Below are 23,546 nucleotides of genomic sequence, written 5' to 3'. Positions count from 1 at the left end.
GCCGTGAACCGTGTAATCCGGCATGATCTAGCGGAACTGAAGTTTAGGCCGGACGCGATACGAGTGTGATTGAAACGACGAAGCCTCTGCATGCCTTCGTCTCCGTCGCGGCGGAACGAATGAGCGAGGTACCGTTTAAGAATTCCGCAAATAAGAGTCTCTCGAGTCGTTCCATATAACGCATGGCACACCTGATACAGAATATCAATTGCCAATTAACCGTAACGTTGACGAAAAGGATAGCTTATCTCTTTCAGGGCTGCACTGGAATATTGTTAAGAAAATGTGCAACGAATCGAATGAAGAAGGAAAGGAACAAAAGCGATTGTAACAAACTGGTTTTGTATTTCACGCTTCGCAGATTTTTATTTGATCGAAGTTTCACTCTCGCGAATCTGTGATTCGATCCATATAATTTAATGTACTCGGTAAATGACTAATTGTTCCAGTATAAGGAATTATATCTCTTGCATCGAAGATTTTATTTCAATGCAAATTTAATCTCCTTCTAATTTCCAAATTATTTCGGATGCCAATTTTTAATAATTCCAAACGCTTTATTTCGTATGGAAGGCAAACGATTAAAATGAGCAATTCAAACCATCTTAAAGATCATTAATCCCTTCCTCGTGTTGCTCGTACCAAGATCTGCCTGTCTCGGGATAGACTTAAAAACGAAGATATCTATCTTGACATAGGTCTAAAAATAAAATTCGTTCTTTTTATGTGTTTCAGCGAGACGGACATGGCTCCGAACGCGGAGGAGGAGTTGCTGGTGGTAAAGCCGTGGGGCCCACAACCGGAAAAGGTATGTCAGTGTGTCTTGAATCGAAAGGATTAGCCTGACGAAGACGAGGATCTAATCGTTTAACCTGGACGATGATACGACGCATATTAGAATATGAACAGGATGCTTTTGATTAACGTTATCGATTTATCGTTCAACGTTCGGTCAGTAAATACAGTACCTATAAGTAGGTAGGCGTATATTTCGCTTGTCGGTCGTTTTGTGTTTACGACGCCGTGAGAACTGGCGTTCGATAAACGACCCAGAAATGTGTTAAAGGAAGGAAATTATGAGTCGTTAAGCCCGTGGAAACAGCTTGTTTTCTATCATAATCCGTGCACTTCCAATCTATTTGTCGTAACCAGTAAGTGCAAATAGCTATATTATGCATACATTGAGGTTCCTGTACACTATTTTTCGCTACAATTATGGATCAACTAAAGGGAGAAGATGTACGATCGGGGAAATCGACGAGAAAGAAAGATTACTGAACTTAATCGGATTTAATTTTGTTTCCAATAGATCCTCTTGCGTTGATGTTCAAAAGTATTTCCTTCTTCGAATTTGTATCTCTCCCGTTTGCATCTCTTGAAACGTGGAATGCTGATTTATAATGCGAATGCGATTTCCGTTCAAAATAAATGGAACAATCTACTAGGCGAACAGTTTCATAAATATAAACGTTCGCGTAGTTTCGCTGATGAATGGCGGGCATCGCATACCATCCAGCCTGCTCGTTTATAAAACGCGGTTTTGTCAAGCTGTCGTCCTGTCAACCGTTTGATTATTAGCGCTCGCCTCCGAATCGTCGGGCCGATCATTCACTTTATACTTAGCCGAGCCACGCTTTTAATACCCAGGCATGCATTAACATGCGCCAACCTCGGATGCATTGAATTCTGCAGTTCGTAATGGCTCCGCCGGCATTTATACGCGTCGTGAAACTGCGAGGGAGGTAATAAGTCACGGATAATATGATTAATATCGAGGAGAGGCCACGGTGCATCGCGTTAACCCCTTCGAGGTGCACATATTTACACTCAAGTTAAATCCTTATTTTTGTGCCCCGTACAAATGCGTGGCACGTGATTAACGAAGATAATCCAAGGCGATGCGACTTTTTTTCATCTTTCAAGAAATCTACGGCGAAGAGAGGGAAGGTTGCGTAAAAAAGTATCTTATTCCCGAGACGTGTTCCATTCGTGTTACGACTGACTCCTGACCTTAATTATCGAGAGACCTCGTTGTCTCTCTTTTCTTAATATTGCAAAAAAAGAAATAACGTGGTGCCGCTAATGAGAGATTTACGTCATCACAATAGGATGATTAACGAGACGAGTCGAGCGTTCCTCGCCTAGACACCCATTGGAAACTGTACTCGAATGTTCGTGAAAGTCGCGACTTTTACCAACGTTCGAAGTCTTCACTCTAATTGAGAAAAACGCGGTGCATACGCGCCAGTTTGAAATTGGATCAAGTATAAAGGAGATTCTCTGTTCACGAACTTTGCCGTTCTCCATTCTCTACGAGCGACGAATTTCTTTCCTTCTCCTCGAAATAGTGGATTACTACCGAGTAAACGACACGAACGCATTGACAAGCGAGTACTCATCGAGCACTTACGTGAATCAGGAAAGCGTGACGTCCTCGTGCAGGTATGTAGGTTACGTACGTGAGTTTGTTTTGTTTCGCATGAATCCTTCTAAGGCCATCAAGTATTCAGAGTAACCTACCGCTCTTTTTCGTCGAGATATCTAATTACTCGCATAATTGCTACGCTTACGAGTAAACCCTTTCCTACCCTAACGATCTCCTTCTCGTGAGATCCCGTTTCGTGTTCATCCGGACGAAAAAAACATGAGCCATGATTGATCTATGCACACCTCTACTCAATCATGATCGTCGTTAGACGATTTACGTGCATGTCCGCGCGGCATCGCGCATCCCGGAAAGGAACTCTAATTACTTTATCGTTTTTCAAAGGATACATCGTTACCAGCGAGCTCCGTATTCATCAAACGATGATGGTCCATCGGCGTCCTCCGTCGATTTCAGTAACGAACGAGCGTATGATTGATCGCGACCGTCGACGACCTGGAACATCGTCTATTACGTCTAAATAAATTCTGTATTCCAGGTGCAGCTCGAAATCTTCCGCGGAAAGAGGGTCGTTGGATCGTTAGGATGCGGTTCTGCTTCATTTTTCGCGGGCGAACGGCGGGTAACCACGAGATAGAAACTCGGTTTCACGTTTAAAACCGGCCAATTAACCGCGCGTAGAAAACCACAATCGAGCAAGCGGTTTTGTTCGGTGTTAAATAGTATTCGTATCCCTAGATCGTCGTTTAGGAAGCGGCTGGGTCGACCTTCGAAGCAAATCGGTCGATGAATCGTACCTGAGTTCTCGATTCTGTGCTACTGGACCGAAATACGTCCGAAGGCGTGCGATGATGCAAGTTGGAAGGGAATAGGGGTTTTAATTATCTTAGAGGCGTAATTTAGAAGCGGCTCTAGGCACTTGTGGTGACTCCGTGAGTCAGAGGCGGTAAATTAATTTCCACGATCGATCCCGTATTTCAACGAGGGATCGGTCCCCACGGCTGCGTAACCTATGGGCCACGAGGCGATAATCACTATAATCTTATCGATTTATGGTTTGAAGCGCTGTGAAATTAACTTCAACCCGGCTTCCACTCCCTCGCATGAATACTTCATTCGTGGCGGCTATAATTTCCACGATTCCTCGATTCCCTCTCCGTACAAATAGAAACATTATTCGATATTCGATTCCGCGCTCGTATTTTCTGCTTGGAAACGTTTATCGTTACTTCGTTACTACGTTATTGCGAAAGCGATGGTAGTTCAATCACTGGCGTTTAATTACGGCGAATGTTTGTACGACGCTCGATGAAATAAAACACGGCGAGCTCGTAAAAGGATAAAGCGGACTCGAGGCTACTGTCTTTGTTCAATTATGCTGGCTTTCGCCCTGATACAGAGCCAGACGGACGAGCAATTATGTCTAAAGCCTTGCGATTTTCTTTGCAGGAGCGATTAAGACCACCTACGTACAACGCCGAGGACTACGCGATCGCCCTCAGACGATGGGGAAGGCGTCCATTAGGAAGCGTTCAAGACTCGCATGGTACCCTGCCGTCGACAACCAGTTCGAGTTCCGGTTACGCTTCCGGAAGCGGCGAGATGACCTTGAGACAATTCACGTCGGTCAGCGAGCTTCTGAACAAGCTCAGAGCTGACCTGAGGCTAGCGTTTCCAAGGTTGGTAGACATATATTACCTGCTCGACTTAATTGTTTATTAACGAACAATTCTTTCCCCACTTTCTTCCACTATGTTATCTACGTATACAGAGATACTATTTGAACTATACTTGTTGCAATGAAACTTCAACTATCTTCTAATTGAAGTAGAATTTTGTTTATATAAACTTCATTTATCTGAACTCTTATTGTATCAACGAAAAATCATACATATGGGCAGAGAATCAATCAACTTCTATCATGTGAACTTTAGTTATGTACATGATCTGCTCGATGTTCGATGGGTTCATATGCTTCGATGAATAACACTAAATCAAAGACTGCAAAATATTTAGAATTGACACGGAGGGAAGGAGAGAAGTATTTTAGTAAAAGTTCAACATTCTGTCACGACGATCAACCTCCTTTTCCTGAAAAATTCCAACACAACTGTACAGTTTTACAGTTTCTTGGAATTCCATAACAGTTACTAAATCTTCGCCGACTTCCTAAATTAATCAGACGCCTAATTATAATTGCAAATTGAGCGAAATTTAAACAGTTATTCTACTTTGCGTATCTGAAAGTTGCTTTCGTGCTCTCGTGAAAATGCTAGGACGTTTACAATTAATAACAACGTTGTTAATTATCAGGCATAGTTATTAAGCTCACGGAACTTTTTCCTGACACGATAGCTCGTCGAAGAGATTCATTTGGGAATCGTTGTTGCGAGTCGAGTGCAGGCGCGAAAAACTTCACTTTCGAACGATGGCGCACGACATGACACCCGGAAGCACGTGCGCTTGATTGTCCGTGAACAATTAGAATAAACGTTCGTACGGCTGGATTTACGCTCTCTCGCTGGAACTAATGACAAGAACACCACGAAAATACTTGGTACTAATTGAACAGGAAGGACGGCTCGAACGGGGCCGGATTTACAGTTACTTTTTATACGTATTTTTAAGAGAAGCGTTTCGATGTGGCTGAGTCCCCCTTCCCCGAAACTCGTAAAAATTCCTTCCCGATTTGGCTGCCGATTAGCCGACGGTCGTTAAACTTTTCTCCTTAAGAAGCAAAATAAACCTCGATCACGCACTTTCATGGAATCGCTCATATCCGAATTAAACACTTAACTGTGTTGTATGCAATTAGTCACGATTAAATAAAATATTTATACTGTGTTGATTTTTACCAACATTGCGCTACAGTCGATTAATATAAAGATACATAATGTAAGAGAAAAAGCTGCGTTTTATCTATATACTTCGCTCAAATTTATTCGAATGTTCAAAAATTCCTGTGAAAAATTACAGATTGATCGCTTTGACCATCTTGGTAATTTCTGCGTTAACGAATTAAGTATCTGCGTCTAATGAATTAAATATCTCTACTTCCTGGAAATTTGCACGCGCGAAAGATGATTTTCCTTTTTGCGTTTCTTACGTTTGTCTCGACTGTTAACTACCTTCGATAGCCGTATTTCATTTCGTCCGAAGATTGAATTAACCATGTGCGTGGACGAGCCGCGAAAACCATCCATCCGTCATTTCTCATCTCTGTGTAAATCATTAAAGAAAAAGTTATTCGCTCGGTTTCCTGTGATGTGGTAGCTTTTTGCGATATTACCTCGCCGCGGATAGGAGCAACAAAGAAACGGGTTTCCTCCGTGTTTCTAAGACAACACGGTGATCACAGCAGGATTAACGCGAATCAAGCTCCTCCTGGTATCGCGTTCAACGAAGGGCTAAATGATAGTCTCGTCCCCGTTAGGCGCCAACGTGATTAAAGATCGGACGTAAATGCTAAGATTTGTTCATGAACGTCGGTGGCTCATGCTATAGCTCGGCGCAAGATCGACGATGTTTGTCTCGAAGTGCCCGAAGCGTGTACGTTGCTATTCATTCATAGCGCGTGTAATCACAGCCGCTAGACACGCGTCTGTAATTGGTTGCATCGATAGTCTCAAAGCTTCGCCGTTTTTGATTGCCATCAGAAAGCAAATACAACGAGTCCTACTTCCTTCGAAAATAAAGTTTAACGCTGCAATTACGGGGCGAAGCATCAAACTTCCTGCCAAAGAAATCAAAGCGAAAGACGGTAAAAAGACACGTAACGAAAGGTAACGAACCTTGTACTTTATCGAAATTCATTGAAATCTTTAAAAATGCGCCGTTGTAACATCTATAAATTGTAACGAAGCTACAACTCTGGTTACTATTGTCGTTAGAGAATCGTGGATTGACAAATTTAAAAGACGTAGATTAATTAGATTTAATTCTGTGTCTATTAACAAGATTGTATAGCGAAGGTAAATCATAGAAATTTAGTTTCTCAATCGTCGTACCGTTACATCACTGCCTAGTCGAAATTCCTAATACGTAATGGGAGTAATAAATGACCTCAAGCTGCGACGTTGCGAGCCTCGCATAGAACAACTAGCAAGGAAACACGCGAACGCTGTCGTTGCTTCATTCAGCCGTCGTTCCATCCTGACAGTGTATAATTTATTAACTGTTGTACTTTTATTATAAATTTCTGTCTTTCACAAATTATTAAATTAACAAGTCAATCAAAAGCTACCTATACATCTACCATAGTACCGTCATCTCTATGGAGTAGAATGCGAGCGAAGTTAATAGAAGACTTAACAAAACCACTGATTTTTCCACGATCTGTATCAGTTCGCAAGATAGAAGATTCAGTAAAGCGATAGGTACACCATATCTCGTCTAGTGTTACAATTTCAATGCTCTCTTCCTTATCTAGATTCGTATCAGACTGAGCGAGATTGGATCACACTCTCGTAGCACTGGTCAATCCATTAGCGCCAGCTTTTCATTCGCGACTTTATTTTTCGTGGGCAGAATTCAATCTCGACTGGCTTCCGGCTTCGTAGTTTATGTTCTAGACCACCCATTAATCGCTGAACTTGGATCGAACGAGATTACGAATAATCCAAGGGACGTATTATAGTTTAGGTGGCGGAGAAACGTGACAGGAAAAGGCGAAAACGCAGGAATCGTCCAGGCAATATTCTCGAACTAATTCTTGTCCGATCGACGTGCTCGTTTACCCTTATTAAGCGCAATTTCACCGTGTGCATCGCCGCACAATTTCCAGCCAACGGATATTCGAAGCGGCGCGGCAAGAAGCGTTGTGCATAGATGAGAATGATTCTAATCACAACCCGACGAGTGTAAAAGGACAGAGAGGCAAGAATGCCAGACGCGTCCAGGAGCCCTCGTAAAAAGGATGCGCGAAGGATAACATCGAATCTCCTTTTCCTTGAGTTTAACCACGCGACTGCGGCAATTTGCGAGCGCTGCCCTGCAGCCGTTCTAAAATTAAAGTTACCACATACTGCGTGTGATCATTTTATCGTGTTACACTTTTTTTTTTTTGGAAAACAGCGAACTATCCTGTGATATTATGCACTATAGAAAAATTTAGCGAAGTTTTTCCAAGTTAACGTATTTCTCTATCCTACAAAGAATATTCTTTCCTTGTTTGACTGTAAATATTCGATCTGCTTTGTAGAGATTTAGGTTTTGTTTCGAGCGGAGGTTTGAGCGAATGTTATAAGTTAGATTGTTCTCGGTACTACGTTATCTGCCAAAGAGATTGAAAACTTTTCGCAGTAAGACACGGAAGAGATATCCTTTGCAGAGTATTAACGGCTCAAATTTCGGAGGATGTTTTCATCCCTTAAACTTAAGTTAGCACAGCTAAGAAAATATACGTATCTACCATTCTTGGCTCTTCCCCAAACCTAAAAAATTTCATCCAGATCGGACCTAGACCTTTGACAATGTCTCCTTGTAAGAAGAAAAAGGATGGTTTTCCAAGTGCTGATCCAGTACGACCTATGTCTTCGATCCTAAGACACGGTGACTTCTCATTGAAGATAGGAAAGAAGACTTTATCTCGAACCAGATATTCCAACATTTTCTCCTAGTCTCGTCTAAAGAGAAATCTCGAGTCTCGCGGGTAACTTCGTCGACAAGCTCGACAACCTGTTACGCGAATTCCCGAATCAAACTTGGTGTGACAATTTTCACCGGTTTGTCCTGTCACCGATCCGTGGACACGCGTGATCGCGGATGTTACACGAACGGTACCATACCTCAACGGCCATATGGACGACGCGAGCGTGTCCCACATTCGCTGGATGACTTATAATATGGTCAAGCTTCTTACCGCAGAGGCGAGCAGATAACCCGTAATGTAAGTAGCGGCCACGGATAAACGAATGCCGATATTACGGATAACTGTACAGCGGCTGGGTTGCCGTGCTCAATGCGCAAATCGATCTGGATGAGGCGCATCCTCGATTTCCAAGATCGAACCTTCGTATCATTTGTCGGGATCTTATTAGACCGTTTAACAGACGTTTTTACCGTGATCCCAGGTTGCCCGCCGACGACTCGGCTGGCGGAATCGATTTATTTTGAAACCGATCGTAATAATTGGCCGTCAAGATCGATTACGTTATCGGCCAGGTTATCTTTCTTTTCTACTTCGTTACAAGGCTAAACGTACGTGTTATCTGGGGCGAAGAAACGGACACACGATGTTAAGAATCATCTACAGCGAAGGAACAACCTTCGTTTTTGTAATATCGGCGTGAAATTCGTAGAATGTTCACGGTTCTCGGGATAACCGTATCGAAAATGTAAGAATTTACAGAATATCCGTAATCTCGGTAATAGTCGGTCTTTGGATTTGGGTTAACGAACAGTTGGAATTTTTCCACGTTCTTGTTCAAATCCACAGGTTAGATAAGTCGGAGGATTCTATTCCGTGCTATGCCGGAATAATTGACTTTGTAATCATTGGTACGAAACTAATGGCAAGCAGTCGAATGGAATTTTTGCTTTCCATCCGCCAAGTTTTCCATTGCCGCAACGTACTTTCATCGAGAACGGTCTCTTATCTTTATCGTTGTGGGATCAGCAGGGTTTAAGGATTCGCGTGTGCCTTGAAACGGGCCGTCAATGAAACAAACGTGTTATTAGAGTGTACGTATACTCGGCGGAGCGAGAAAGAAAGAAAAGAATTGCCGGGGCATAACGAGTTATTATCACCTATTAACTGTTGAGACCGGGCGTTTAATTAGACGTTCGCATTGCTCTAATTAAATAAGAGCTTTGCGATTTGAAACAAATTGTTCGAGATAACCAGTTCACCCTGAGCACGAAACGTCTTTTTTCTCTTGTGAAACGCTGATATCGGAAACTTTAAAAGAGAATTCTTCATCATTCTACAAAGGCTCGCGTGCCTTGGCTCTTACTATGCGAATCAGGCTTCGTTTTCATTGATATTCCTCGTCGTCGGTTTCTTTCGTCAATCATTACTCGTTTAAAGGACCTGCCTTTTGGATAGCGGTCACTGAAAGGATTCCTTGGTCCATTCATAAAACCGAACTTCTTTGTATTCACGGAACGAATCTTTTCACTAGAATGAAGGATACTGTGCGTTGAATTTCGTATCTGCCAAATATTCACGAAACCGGTTCGTCAGAATGTTACCACATTAATAAACAAATCCCCCCTACCGATTTGTCTAAATTTTTAATTTATTTATCTACGTTTGTTTACTTACATCCAGGATTTCTTTATTCGCATTGCAGATTAATTTTTCTATTTTCTGGGATGCATATCTGTACGCTGAATTTTTTATTTGCATCCCGGCTTTGTTTATTTACATCTAAAATTTGCTCATTTGGAAACTCAGTGTCGATTGCAAAAATATCTTACAGATCATCGATAAAGTACTATAGCCTTTTACATTTTTCTTACAGAATGTTAGAAAGCGATGATACTTGGACGAACTCCTAGATCATTATTTAAAGATTATGCAAAGAAGCGTTTGCATTTTATGATAAGGCCTAATGAAGGGTGTCTCGTATTAACGTTCGAGATTACAGTTCGCTTAGAAGCACATAATTATCTCGTCAGAAAAAGAAAAAGGGTTCGTAAAATTTATACAGTACGTTTCTTATAAACCAGCCTGGTTCTCCCCCTGTTTTTCTTCTTCTTCTTCCACGTGGGGGAATATCAACCGCGTCGAAGAAGCCTCGACCGGCCACCGAACCCACGATACCCCACGATGCTTCCGTTTCACGTAACAGAGAATGCGTAACTGCTTCCTACTTAATGGAAACCAAGGAAGTCTTATTTTTTCGCGCGATATCAAATCCCGTTTCTTCGTATTTCAACAAAGGAACAATCATTCACTTTCTTAACCCAAATTTCGCTTTTCTTTGAACAGCAATCATCGATGAAATAATTAAATTTCGCATAGACGTGACGAAGTAAGTATTTTGACACAGTGAAGGCGAAACGAATCGCGATTTATGTCGCGTGAAATAACTTTTATATTTACAACAATCGTGACTTCGATTTAATCGCAGCAGTGCGTTTAGTTAATATCTGGGTGACAAGAGATATTTATCTTTTAAAACATGCACGCGTAATCCTCTTAAACGTTTTATATTCCATTCGTCCCTTTATTTACGACGTAACACCATGCATGCTAATAGACGATAATTTATTACGACAGAAACGTGATGCCTTTATCGTCGGTGCTACTGTAGGTGCCTACAGGAATAGGAATTATATGTACATACATATTTCGTAATTTACCTCCTTCGTGCGGTTTATCCATATTGTCAGCACATATTTTCGTAAAATATATACGTAATGTAGTACCTCGACGTATAGCTTCTCTAAATTAGCCTCCGTTATATAAGACGTTATCTTTCATCGGTTATTGTCTTTCGAGTAACAATAAAAACGATGGCAGATGTAGCTTCCTAAGTGAAATTAACTTCCTCGATTTGTTCGTCGATCCTTTCCGATATAATAAAAAAGAAAAAAAGACACAGTAAAAAGAAGATGCGGAGCGTGAATTACGCAACGTAGGCACAGGCCAAAAATATCGCGCGAAAGAGAAACGTCCCAAGTTACGATGGCTTTCGTTTTCTTTTGCTCTTGTGTCGTCCATTGCCTTAAATTTTAGGGTGTGCCCACACACCAGGCAATAAGGAACACTTGGTATTCATGCGGCGTCCGCCGAAGGCATTCTTACGTACACCGTGGTCTGCATAATGCGGGATGTAATATAATGCACCCATTGCTGGCCAAAAGTTCGCATGACGTCTTCACGGAAAGCGTGTTTTCGATAGCGAAGTCGTTCTCCTTGGAACGAATTCCTCTTTGTCCCGCTAGTCTTTCTTTTTTACACCACGCGCGAAACTCTTTCCGATCGCCTATGAATACATTATCTCGGAATAAAAGCTCACTCTTAGAATCGTAGAGCTGCGAGTACCTGCAAGATAAACCGCAATTCTCGCGTGAATTTAAACGAAGGAAACGAACATCGAAGACTATCATCGATGTCTTTCATCCGTCTCGAACTTTATGGACAGCGGTGGAAAGTATCGTGAAATTTATACTGATATCGGTTTAACAACGTTGCATAGGGTGGTCTGCGGTCACGTTTCGCTTCTTACGTATCTTTTACCGTCACTCTCGTTCACGCACGAGCTTTCATTTTCTCCAGTATCCAAATGGGGGCCTTGGTGTATTTTTAAGACGAGCCCAACAAAGGCTATCCACGGTGTTCGCGCCGTAGAATCGTAATGCCGCGGTGTATTTCGCGCACGTACACTAGTACACTTACACACGTGCGTACCACGATATCCCCGCACGGTATGCATAATACGACGGCTAACATAATGCATCTATTGTTGGACGAGAGAACTCTCTCTTTCTCACTCTTGTTTACCCTAAGGTAAATAGGCGACGATCGCATATACATAGGCGGTTACATAGAAAACGTTTTAATACTCATTTGCATGCATTCAACCGGCGTACATGGCGCTTATATACGGTGTTTATAGAATCACCGTCTAGACGAGAACGTCTCCTCATCTTGAATAGCCTGGTTTTTTTCTTTTTAGAAGCCCGTAGGTGCGAGCTACAGAATGATTTACGACTGTTTGTCCAATCATCGGGAAAAAATTTGGAACACGGGGTAACGTTGTGGACGCGGAATTCCTCCGGGAATAATTACTTTTGTTAGTCCTCCGATGAAGGAAAACACGTGTTTTCATTATTTCGTAGAGAATGCGGCGTGCGACGGAATTTTAAGAACATATTTCCGTGGGTGAGTAACGAAGCTGTTATTCGTATACGAACTATCTTCTAAGCTGTTATTCGTGCATCAGCTGCTGAATAATCTATCAGTTACTAATATTAGGGAATTTTCAAGTTACGAACCAGTTGAATTCGAGATCTCCTTTTTACAATTTCGAGTCAAGTAAAATGATCAAACGGTATGCAATTTTTTAAATCTTCACATCATTTCCAGGGCAAAAATGCAGCATTGTCGTGCTTTATAAACGACGTTACATACGCATTATGTTTATGCAACAGAAATACTTATCTCGGTGAGGCAATGGAATTGAACTTTAACCAGAAATTTCTGACAATTTGCACTGACATACGCAACCGTGACGAATACGTAATTGACGTAATTTCTGTCTCGTTGGTCGAAAAAAGGTGTGAGTCGATGTCGTCCATTTATCGTTCGCACCTATCTTTTTGTCTTCCCGTATTTTGGCCAGTCACGAATAACGGAACGCGCGATATTATCGACATTATGAAGGATTAATCAGCTGTTTTGCTTGTTATCCGTGAACGTGCGAAATTTAGTATACCACTAATTATGTAAATCTGGATAATTCCCTCGTTTTTTAACCAATGTCTTAAAGAACGAAGATTTTACCGCAGTTTACAAAGTTCTCGCGAAATATAACGCGATTGCGTAATAACTGAACCGTGTAGAAAGTGACAAAAGTGTTCTTGGCAAGGAAATTCTCACGACTCGGAAGAGGTAGTCTGCAACAAGGTGTATAAAGCTGATGGAATGGCCGGTGCACCATGTTACACGCGTCTCAGCTGTATAATTAAGGAAATTAACGTGACACGATCAGAGATAGCTCTCGTCCATTAAGCAGATCCCACTCGTACTGGAAAAGATCCCATACAACTGAAAGAAGAAACGCAATCGGTATATAGTCTCGAAACGAACTTTCTTCGTGGATACGTCATACTTTGACAGTCGTAATATCTATTTCCTTGGCTTCGCACCTGTCTACCTTAAGGCCATCACACGTATACTTACCGGTTGAATGTGGTCGTACAGGGAAACCATCGTGTTGTTCCTCTTCTTGGTCGAACGATCGATGAATCCGATATGTGGTAAAGTGATATCTTAACAAGAATTCTAGACGAACGATAATCGAGTATAAAGTACTAATAATGACACTGGTCGATACTCGAAGCTACGCTAAAGTCGATCATCCGTGCCTTTACATGCGATAAGCGACGAAAATTTATTAAAAAAAAAAAAAAAAAAAATAAAAAGGAAGGAACCACGTCGAAGAAGGAAATGTCATATAATTATTTAAGAGATTAACGGATTCCTTTTCATACAGCCTGTATCTGGGAATTTATGTTTAATAATAATGTTAGAATAAGTTGAAAAGCGTGTAATTTAATTGAAGTATATTTTCTCGTCCACCTCCTCGTATTTATTACATTAATAGTTATCGGGTTCTTGCGCCGTCACTCTGATAATCGTTCCGTTGACAACCTCGAAGGAACTTGCTTAATAGCGCGCTTATAAAACCGGATTGGTTTTTCTCTTAATCGTAAGGTCCCATAATTATGTAATTATACCTTTTTTCACCTTGCCTACGGTTCAATGGCTGTTACAGTAGCCACCACAACATACCGAGGTTCAACATTAAAGCATCAAGTAGCGGGATTGATTGATGCAGTGACACTCAGCTCAGTGACACACCGTGTTCTATCTTTTTAAATAAATACCCGCGTTAACACCTGACCGATTTATGTTGATTTATTTATCAACTCATTAATTATATGCTTAACGTTATAGAAATTGGATAATGCGACGTCCGCGATGATTAGTGCGCATCACGCGAGCGAGAATCACGCAACGGTGTCGAAGAGATACTTAGAGTTACGAGAATTAGAAGAAGAAACGCATACATACGAAAAGACAGAATTGAGATAACAGAAAATAATCCACGAGAAGAACGTCTTCCCAATTCCTGGAATAAGGATTCTAGGACTATAAGAAACATATGCTAGTAGTCTGAGGACTTGATAGGATGGAGTTGAACCGCAACACTGTAGAAAACGTGACATGATATCCGCAAGCTATATTGCATATATACACGTAACTGCACACGATAGATATTGAACACATGCGTGTGTTCAAGGTAAATGTGTTCATACCGTTACTTCCGGTCTCCGATACCATAGATGTATTAGGATATGCAATCAACGATGTATCACTTTGTAGTACATGTACCGCTTTCCGTACCATAGAACTTCATTTAAAATGTCTTACTAACGATTCTAGCTTTAGCAAAGATCGCTAAAATAACGAAGAAAGTATCTAACGTCTCAAATAATTCTGCTTGTACTTAACAAATAAAATATCACGCTTACGAATGAATTATATCGTCGATTGAAAGAAATAATTATGTTTCAGCTTCGTTCAGGAATTCGCTTCACCGCCAGCTGATGGGATAACTTTGTTACTTGAGACACTTCGCGGTGTTCAGTTGGCCCAAAGCTCACCACCGTCTTCCGGTCACACGGGTCCAAGAGTGGGTACCAGAAGAGCTGCACTGGACGAGTTGGGTTGCGTCGAATGTCTGGCTGCCTGCACCGAACGATGCACCGACGCACCGAGGCTCCTAGTGCAAGCCCAACCCGGTCTTCTTGCTCTGGCAGTTTGTCTGACTAGTAGCTTGAACCGGTCCCGAGTCCTAGCTCTCCAGGTAACAATCGTCACTTCCGTTCCAAGCACCGCGGTACTGTTAATCAAAAACGAATTCAGTTGGAGTCGTACGTGTGGTATACTTCACATATCGCGTACTTCTCTCAGAACATAATTCTTGCATATCTTCCTATCATCTCACAATACATGTATCTTATATCAACGTCACATAACGTTAACAAGTGTTAACAGTTCGAAAGTTGGACACTTTATTTATTTGAACCGATTTGTTCGCCGCAATTTTCGCTTAGGTTTGATCTCGGAGTCAAGTATACATATGTATATAGATAATAATTATATCTTTAGTTTTCGCCGAGTGCTTTATCGCGTGCCTTTATCGTGCGCTTTTATCGCCTTCTGACCGTTTAGCGAATAGATTCGCGTGCAATCTCCTCTAAAACGTACTACTAACCAGCGCAATAAAGTTGGCATCCGAGCTGTGACGGAATGCGCGATTAACAGGAGAGGAAAAATAAAAAGCGAACCCAATGGGGATAGAGTGGGTCAGGCTTCTGGCACTTGGCAAGATGATCGTCTCTTATGTACTATATCTGACCCATTCAGATAATCGTAAACGCGCGTATCCAGCAAACTCGGTCCACTTGACGGCTGGGGCCCCGTTATTTCGAGAGTGTACGCCGTCGAGAACCAGTTTTTATCGTCTATCCAAACGTTATTCGGCCGGCTTCATTTGCAACCTCATACACGCCCCTATACTCTCCGCTACTTTTTATTTCCTCCACCGTCCGAGGAAGTGCACCTTGCCAAGCATCGCGGTTACGATCAGATGTTGACTAACCGAACTGGATAATTACTTCCACAGCACGTGATCACAGAGTTACGGCACAGCGAGAATATAATGAGAATAAAGAGATCGTTATCCCGCCGGTGAGGAACTGTCGACGGGATTCAGCTGCCGACCAATGCTACGAAAACTCGCGATTCTTATTTTCCATCATACGTAACTATTAATTACGTGCTGGTTCTAATTTCATTCTCACAAGAAATTTAGTTTGCGCAACTCTCGATCGCGATAGACGAGGGGAACGAGCTGCTGTTTAAGCGGCAGGCTCAAGAATTTATTACAAGTTTCTCTAAGATTGTTTGCTTCTTCCAGTTACTGACAAAGGTCTGTCAGACACCGGGTGGTCACGCAGTGGTCTCGGAAGCTGTATCTACTCTTAGGCTGAAATATGGCGAGGGTGGAAGATTCCGTTTCCTCGCTGGAGCTCTCCTGGCTCCCAGAGCAGCGATTGCACTGAGAGTCGCAGGAGTTTCATTCCTGAACGCCTTCCTAAAATCTGCATCGCGGACGCAAACCAGATTGTACATTCAGGTAACGCATATCGATCGAAAACTGATAGTCCCTTAGGGAATTTCTACGATTAGGAATTAGAAATTGTACTCGAGAATCTTTGAAGATATTTTCACGATTTCCATGACGAATAACCGGTTGGTCTGTTCGTCATTAGGCTGAAGCCTGCGAAGCTGGACTGGAGCCGCAGGTCCTTCAAGAATGGCTGAAAGAATTGGACGGCAGGGAGGAGGATGCTTTGAACGATCTTCTACATAAGGAAGTTCAGAAATGGTCGCACAACTGCGTGGACGTGGACGCCCTACAGCGACGAGTTGTACGTGCCGAGGAAACTTGTAGGATTCTCAGTAAAAAAGTTTCGGCTCTGCAGACGCAACTTCAGCAAATGCAATTGGAGAAGTTGAACAATTACAACCTGGAGGATCGTGAGAAGATGACAGTGCTTGGTACGAAACAGTCGCCGAAAATGTCCTCGAACGCCGAGGACGAAGGCATCAGCTCGTCAGAGAGATCGAGTAGTCCAGAGAATACGAAACACCAGTCGCGAACCAATCATCAGAAAGTCAGCGCGTCTCCGGACAACGATCAGGAAACGACGATAGACGACGTGATCGAGGAACTGAGGATTATCGTGAAGGACGCGGAGCAAGAGATCGGTGACAAGAACCACGAACAGAATCGGATAGATCATGGGGATCAGGACTTTTATAACGAGAATTCTTCCAAAACGAAGTTACATAGAACTAATTCAAAGGTTTCGTTAAATAATTCCGAAACGTACGTTTACGAAAAAGTCTTGAAGAGAGATCATCAAACGGACACGAAGATTTTGAAGTCTAACACCGGTTCTAACGTGTCCCAAAGCGTGATCAAAGGTGAACAGGTGACTTACTTTGGTAATGATCGGGATTACAGTACAGATTCCAGTGGTGGCAGGAGATTGAACGGTGATACACGCAGAGTTTCGAAATCTTCCGTGGAAGGAAGCGTGAAGATCGTTGTAAAGGGACCTGACGTGGAAGAAGCAATCGTTCCGACTATTCTACATCCCCAACCGCCTAGAAAATCACCGCCTTGTTTGTCGGCCATCATGGCAGTGAGGCACTGTGACTTTATCGACCAGGAAGAGGCGTTCAATTCTCACGATGAAGATATCGAAGACGAAACACTGGGTGATGGTAGCGATTCCCTTCTCAGTGCCTCTCGGCTGAAATATAATGGCAAGAATCAAGCGTACGAGGAACAAATCAAAAACACCGAGGTCGATCATTTCCAAAAGCAGTGCAACCGGAAAGAAACAGAAAATACCAGTGATCGTAAGATGAAGAAAAGCTTCGACGATCTCCGGTGTTTCAGTGAAAACGAAATAAAAGAGAAAAAAACGATCAGGAACTACGAGACATCGTGCAATACGAAGAACAAAACGACGAACGAGACGAAATCGAGTAATAGACAAACAGACGGAATTTCCCACAGACATAGTTCGAAATATAGAAGCGAGGTAGAAAAGAGGAAACTTCTTCGTAGATCTGCGAGTCACGATTATCTCGAATCGAGTGCTTCCAGCCCACGATCGAAAAGATCCAGTAAAAGTAGAGTGGAGAATCACATTAGAAAGTTTGAGAGCCTGAACTCTTTCGACGAGCATCGAAGTCTCCAAAGTTACGGAAGACCCGGCAGCTCGGAGAATTTAAGCAAACAGGAGCAGTTTTTCGGGGAAGGAAACTCGAGAAGTAGGATGCGCAGGTCAGAGTCGTTCCATCACGTATCTCATATCGCTAGAAAGGATCAGTGCTCGTCACAAGGAGGAAGTGACAGTGGATTGTTCTATGTTACGGACTTCAACCTTGAACCTCTGGTAACGCGGAGACCCAGATCCATCGAGGCTCCAAAATCTCCCAATCTACTAACCAAATCTTTGGATAGGATCGACGAAGGTCTAGACTCGATGATTGATATTGTAATCATGGAGGAGAAAACTCAATGGAGTTCTAGTAAATATCAATCCAAGACGAAAAAGTGTCGAGAAGAAAGGGCACTTGTTAGATCGAAGTCAAGTAGATTAGAAGACTCGAAAAGTTGCTTCGAACTGACATCCAAAGGCAGGAAGGAAGAATCGAAGAGTAAACATCTAAAAAGCGATGAATTTTATTCCGGGCATGTGAGCAATAAGCAATTAAGAAGTGACGAGCTGTACGAGGAACAGAGAAATCGAGAATGGAACGAGCTTAATTCTTCCAGGAAAAACGAATTAGATCTTGACTGTACTCCAATGATACTGATGAAGAATGGCGTGAGACATAATTCATTCTGTCAGAATGAGAATATTGGTAACAGGTTCTTGAATAAATCGATGGATTCCGGGATTTTCGCTGGACGAACTTACGACACATTTGGATTAGGGAAAAATCGGTTTAATGCTGGGAAATATTCGGGAAATCAACAGATGAAAGAAAGTCCAATTGGAAGAAGAAACACTACTTCCTCTGCAGGTGGAAATCGTGGAAAAGTCACTGATGTTGTTTCAGGGCTTTATTAAAACTATTTGAGTGTATTCAAATTTCCTGATTCTGCTCATATGCTCACAGAAGATATTGTATTATAGATTGGAATATATTCTTGTACAGATTTGAGAGAGTTATCAAGAAGCTTTAAGCGATTTTTGCTTAATATTTCATAAACGTTTCGTATTTCTTTTCTCACACTCGTTACACGACGGCATCGAAATTAAAACGTAATATCGTTGTTTGTAATATTTATCTTAATTTGCAATTCAGCCAACACGCGACTCCAATGTTGCTACGTATTATTGGCCAATTGACAATCTAATTTATATTGTAATTAATACTGTTGATAAATCTGGTAAACATGTACGTTTCAGTATGAAAATAAGTATTTTGGTGATGGAGCGATTACACGATTTTAGTAGACGGTGTGCAATATATTCTTTCTTTCAAATAAGTATGTATCTTTGTAATTAATTAATTGCGTTAAAGAAAAGACTGTAATTTATAAACGTTTACATAGGAGTGTACAAATTATAACACATAAATATTTACACAATATATTATTTATTTCTTATTGGTATAACAAGTGTAAAAAAGGCAGAAATATAACATACTTCATTTATGTAGAGCAAGTCACATATATTTACATCTTAATTGGTACTGAAATCGTCAAACATTTCATTTTCTGTAATTTAATTTAATAATACTGAAAATTATCCAACAACGTCCCGCGATGTGTATGCCACTACTCTAATGAAGTGCAAAAGTAAAATGCTTATTTAATCAATTTGAATTTCACTTCTTAAAAAGAGTTGAAAGCAAAGTTTAAAAAGTTGAAAATATTCTTTACTATTTAACTAGCTGTAGCATGTAACAATGTAGTTGTAACTTCATTAAGCTCATGGCATGAACGACTACTTCGGTGAATGATTTCAGGACTACTTAACATTAATGGTTCGTGCGACTTATCTCGTGTTATTTCCAACAGTTGTTGCGATGTTTTTTCTAAAAATAGAAAACAATTAAAAAATATAAATTTTCGTCCGATCATCTTATCTATATTAAGGTGGATATATTTATATTACCCTGGTGCGTCGATAATAAGTACGACAATTCATCCTGGGTAGAAATATATTGGAAATCTTCTCCACAAGCTCCTTTAAGTACAGCAATAACATCCGATCGTGGATTGTAAAAATATAGACCTTGTTTTCGATTGTTAAATTCATTTATCAATGTTGCTATTCCCTGTAATCAAAACTTATTACCATAGGTACCAGTTTATTACTTTACTATATAAAATCCTATTACTAAATTACTTACTTTTGCAGCAGTAAAATCAGCTCCTAAGATATATCTGCAGTCAACTACAACTGGAACTTGACAAGAACCTTGCTTTATACCGGCATTGCCGACTGACTTTTTAATGAAGTCTACAGCTGGAAAATAAAGACTATTCCCTGGTGTTACTAAGAGATAGTCGGCCCCAGAGTTAGTCTAAAATGTACACAATTCATATACATTTAGAAATACATGATTATATAATTTTACTAAACGGTTTTTCATTTGTTACTAACTTTACACTTATCAACATGTATTGTAGGACGTGCAGAAGGATACAATAAGAACATAAGATTTGTGCCCACACCTAATAAGATTCCATACTCGACACCAATAATTAAGCAGAATAAGAAGGTAACAAACATTGGAATCAGATCTTTTTTGCTACTTCTCCATATGAGCTTTACAACTTGATATTCAATCATATATATTACTGCACATATAATAACTGCCGATAAGGAAGCTAGACAAATAATATTAATTTAGAGATATTAATACATAAAATATGAATAAAATAAGAAAAATGGCATTACCCTTCGGTATAAAGTAGAAGTAAGGAGTAAGTAGGCTGAGAGCTAGCAATATTAATATTCCAGTGTATAAACCACCCATTGGTGTTTTTACACCACTAGCATGATTCACTGCAGATCTACTGAAGGACCCAGTAACTGGCATTGCACTTGCGCAAGATCCAAGAACATTACAAATTCCTAAAGTAATTAGCTCTTGAGTGGCATCTACTTTACCACCATTTGCAAAAGCCTTTGCTATTGCTACATTCCCAAGGACACCAATTATAGGTACTAATGCTATAGATGCACCAAGTTCTGAACACATTTCGGTGAAACTTAAAGTCTCATTTTTTACTTGTGTAGAAAAAGGAGGCAATCCAAAAGATGGAAGACCAGATCTTACAGGACCAGTAAGGATGAATGGAGAACCATATTCAGTAGAATTTAATTTGTAAGCAATGGTAGAACAGATTATAACAATGACAGCATTTCTAGCTGTTGATAATAACCATATCATTTTTATCAGTATCCTTTGATATTTAGTTGGTTTCTCGTTATTTGAACATAACTTGATGTCTTTCATTTTCTAAACAATAAAGACACCTTAATTTTCTCCTATAATTATTTAAATAATGTAACTAATAAATACTTACCCTAAATAATAACAGAATAGTAATACAAGAGAAACTCATCCCAGTATCCCACCAACTAATCTGATGAATGTGTTGTAACACTTTTGTTAAAGTATCTAAAAACCCTTGAGAGGAGATTTTTAATCCTAGAAGTCCCTTTAGCTGAGAAACAACAATTATAACAGATGTTGCAGAAGTAAAACCAACTGTGACTGGTATTGATATAAAATCTATAAGTACTCCTGAAAAACATTTTGCAGTTTAAAGTAAATATCAAATAATATTACATAAATATTGAATAATATAATGCAATTACCTAGCCGTAAGAAAGCCATCAGTATTTGTAGGCAACCACACAAAAATGCTAACAATACTGCAAAGTCCGCATTTCTACCTTGGACATATTCATGAGTCATCAATGCCATAAGAGCAGTGGGTCCAATTGTGATATCCTTGCATGAACCAAATACTATATATACCATAGCTCCCATAAATGCAGAATAAAGACCATACTATAAAACACACACACATATATTTTGTTATTTTAAAAGTAACGAAATTAAAAAAATAAATTAATTGTAAATTTTTGTTCAAAAAATAATTATTTACCTGAGGTTCTAAGCCGGCTAAAGTGGCATAAGCAAGACCTTGCGGCATAACAGTGAGCCCGACGGTAATGCCAGCGATAGCATCGTTAAAAAATTTTTCGGAATTATAATTTGGTAACCATGCCGTAATAGGTATACGTTTTTTAACAAATTTATTTAATTGTCCGCCTTTTGAATGCCATTGTTTTTTGTCTATTGCATCGAGAGCCATTGTAAATTATGTACCTTTATAAAAGATAGGAAGCCGGTTAATCTAGACACTAAACAGAATAATTAATTTTCTAATAATAATAGTAATCTTTACTTGAATGCCCAAAAAATAAATTATTTCGAATTATGTTTCAAATATACTCTTCAAATTCACAAAATTCTTACTGGTGGAAGCTGGGATTTTTACTGAAGCGCAGCTTCTTACACTCACTAATGTTTTTCAAATGATTGTTGAGTTAGCATGAATTGTAATATCATAAGGCAATAGAAAAACCTATTTAGAACGTATTTAAATTATCGGTATTTTCATTTCACGATTTAACGAGGAACTGAAAGAAACCGAAGGCCTTTTGGTTGCTTATATACCCAGGCAGGCAGTGCAAAACGTTCCGATGTTCTTACGTTACCGAAGGAAAAATCTCGGCTAGCCTTCGTACTTTTTGCACCAATCGCCAACAATACTAATTCTTATTCGATGTAAAGTAAGAATATACGTATATTGATAATTTCAACGTTAAAGCAATTCCAAGTGCGATAATATAAATTCTCCGAAAAAACAGATTTATCTGTATCCATATAGAGATTTTGTTTTGTAAAAATTTAACGACAAAAATAATGATTAAATAAATGATAAATCAAATGTGGAAAACAAAAAAAATAACATGCCCTACTTTTTGAAAATAGAAGATATTATTTTCTGTTTTTTGTCAATATTTTAAAATATGGCGAAACAACGATATCATTGTTAGCAATCGCATCATTGTCATAATTATTCAACAATATTATACATGCGATACATATTTATCAACGATAACAACATATCTACAAAATGGCATTATTTTAATTTTACCGGTTTTTAAGGTTACAGTAACTATAGATGCTTTTTTTGCAATTTTACGTATCATTGACCACTTCTCCTATTCCGATACAATATTTCACAACATTCTTCTGATACCATTTAATTCCATCGACTTAATTAAAGGGCCATAGCTACTTGACCCTTTTCATTGACACAATCGGACACGCGTTAAAAAAGTATATAAACGCGGTCATACGAATTTAATTTTTATATCTGTTTGTTATATCAATATGAACTTTAAACATTATATGATTACAAACATTATATGAAAAGGAAATACATACCAATTATGTAGTACAGTGAATAAGATAACATACTTCTGTCGAATGCAACTGTTACAGGGCACACCGTTAATTATTATAAATTATTATATTTGTATGTGTCATTTTCTTGATAGAGATATTGATTGCCTATGAAACTGAGTATAACCTATTACAGGCTGTGAGTTAACACGATATCATAATTTTTACAACTTTATAACAAATTTACGTACAAATGGCAAATACATATGTACTACTTTCCCTACGACCACAACAAGATCGTATACGCGCCGAACACGATCTTATATAAACTGAGCCTGAGAATCGGCATTTCGATTGTTGGGGATGGTTCAGAGAGAAAGTGCAGTTCGCATA

The 23,546-nt window shown here is 40.0% G+C and overlaps 2 protein-coding genes across 5 annotated transcripts in view; one reads left to right on the top strand and one right to left on the bottom strand.

Moving 5' to 3' along the window:
• Positions 1 to 19,307, top strand: part of LOC100740960 — a 39,041-nt gene extending 19,734 nt beyond the window's left edge. Inside the window, exons 1-6 of one of the 3 annotated variants that reach the window (XM_012390148.3) lie at positions 1 to 128; positions 736 to 808; positions 3,836 to 4,065; positions 14,637 to 14,928; positions 16,045 to 16,263; positions 16,400 to 19,307. In XM_012390148.3, the coding sequence (XP_012245571.1) occupies positions 746 to 808; positions 3,836 to 4,065; positions 14,637 to 14,928; positions 16,045 to 16,263; positions 16,400 to 18,781 (3,186 nt within the window). In that variant the 5' untranslated portion in view covers positions 1 to 128; positions 736 to 745 and the 3' untranslated portion in view covers positions 18,782 to 19,307. Of the gene's footprint in view, positions 129 to 735; positions 809 to 3,835; positions 4,066 to 12,640; positions 13,316 to 14,636; positions 14,929 to 16,044; positions 16,264 to 16,399 lie in introns of those variants that run through there. The other 2 variants (XM_003492424.4, XM_033322924.1) reach the window with 2 other exon arrangements.
• A 46-nt stretch (positions 19,308 to 19,353) lies between these two features.
• LOC100741077 (sodium-independent sulfate anion transporter) lies at positions 19,354 to 23,531 on the bottom strand. Of its 2 annotated transcripts, none has more exons than XM_003492425.4 (9): positions 23,196 to 23,531; positions 21,844 to 22,067; positions 21,551 to 21,746; positions 21,256 to 21,476; positions 20,624 to 21,188; positions 20,327 to 20,553; positions 20,073 to 20,246; positions 19,835 to 19,997; positions 19,354 to 19,754 (listed from the first exon to the last, which is right to left on the bottom strand). In XM_003492425.4, the coding sequence occupies exons 2-9, from the start codon at positions 22,051 to 22,053 to the stop codon at positions 19,603 to 19,605; spliced, it is 1,908 nt and encodes a 635-aa protein (XP_003492473.1). In that variant the 5' UTR covers positions 22,054 to 22,067; positions 23,196 to 23,531; the 3' UTR covers positions 19,354 to 19,602. The 2 variants fall into 2 exon arrangements, with proteins under 2 accessions (XP_003492473.1, XP_033178816.1); XM_033322925.1 differs by lacking the exon at positions 23,196 to 23,531 and adding an exon at positions 22,147 to 22,615.
• Between the last annotated feature and the right edge of the window lie 15 nt (positions 23,532 to 23,546).

Source organism: Bombus impatiens, unplaced genomic scaffold, assembly GCF_000188095.3.
Source record: "Bombus impatiens unplaced genomic scaffold, BIMP_2.2 scf_0726, whole genome shotgun sequence".
Classification (NCBI taxonomy): Eukaryota; Metazoa; Arthropoda; class Insecta; order Hymenoptera; family Apidae; genus Bombus; species Bombus impatiens.
Note: the sequence above shows the minus strand (reverse complement) of the source record. Positions and strands in the feature narration are given on the sequence as shown.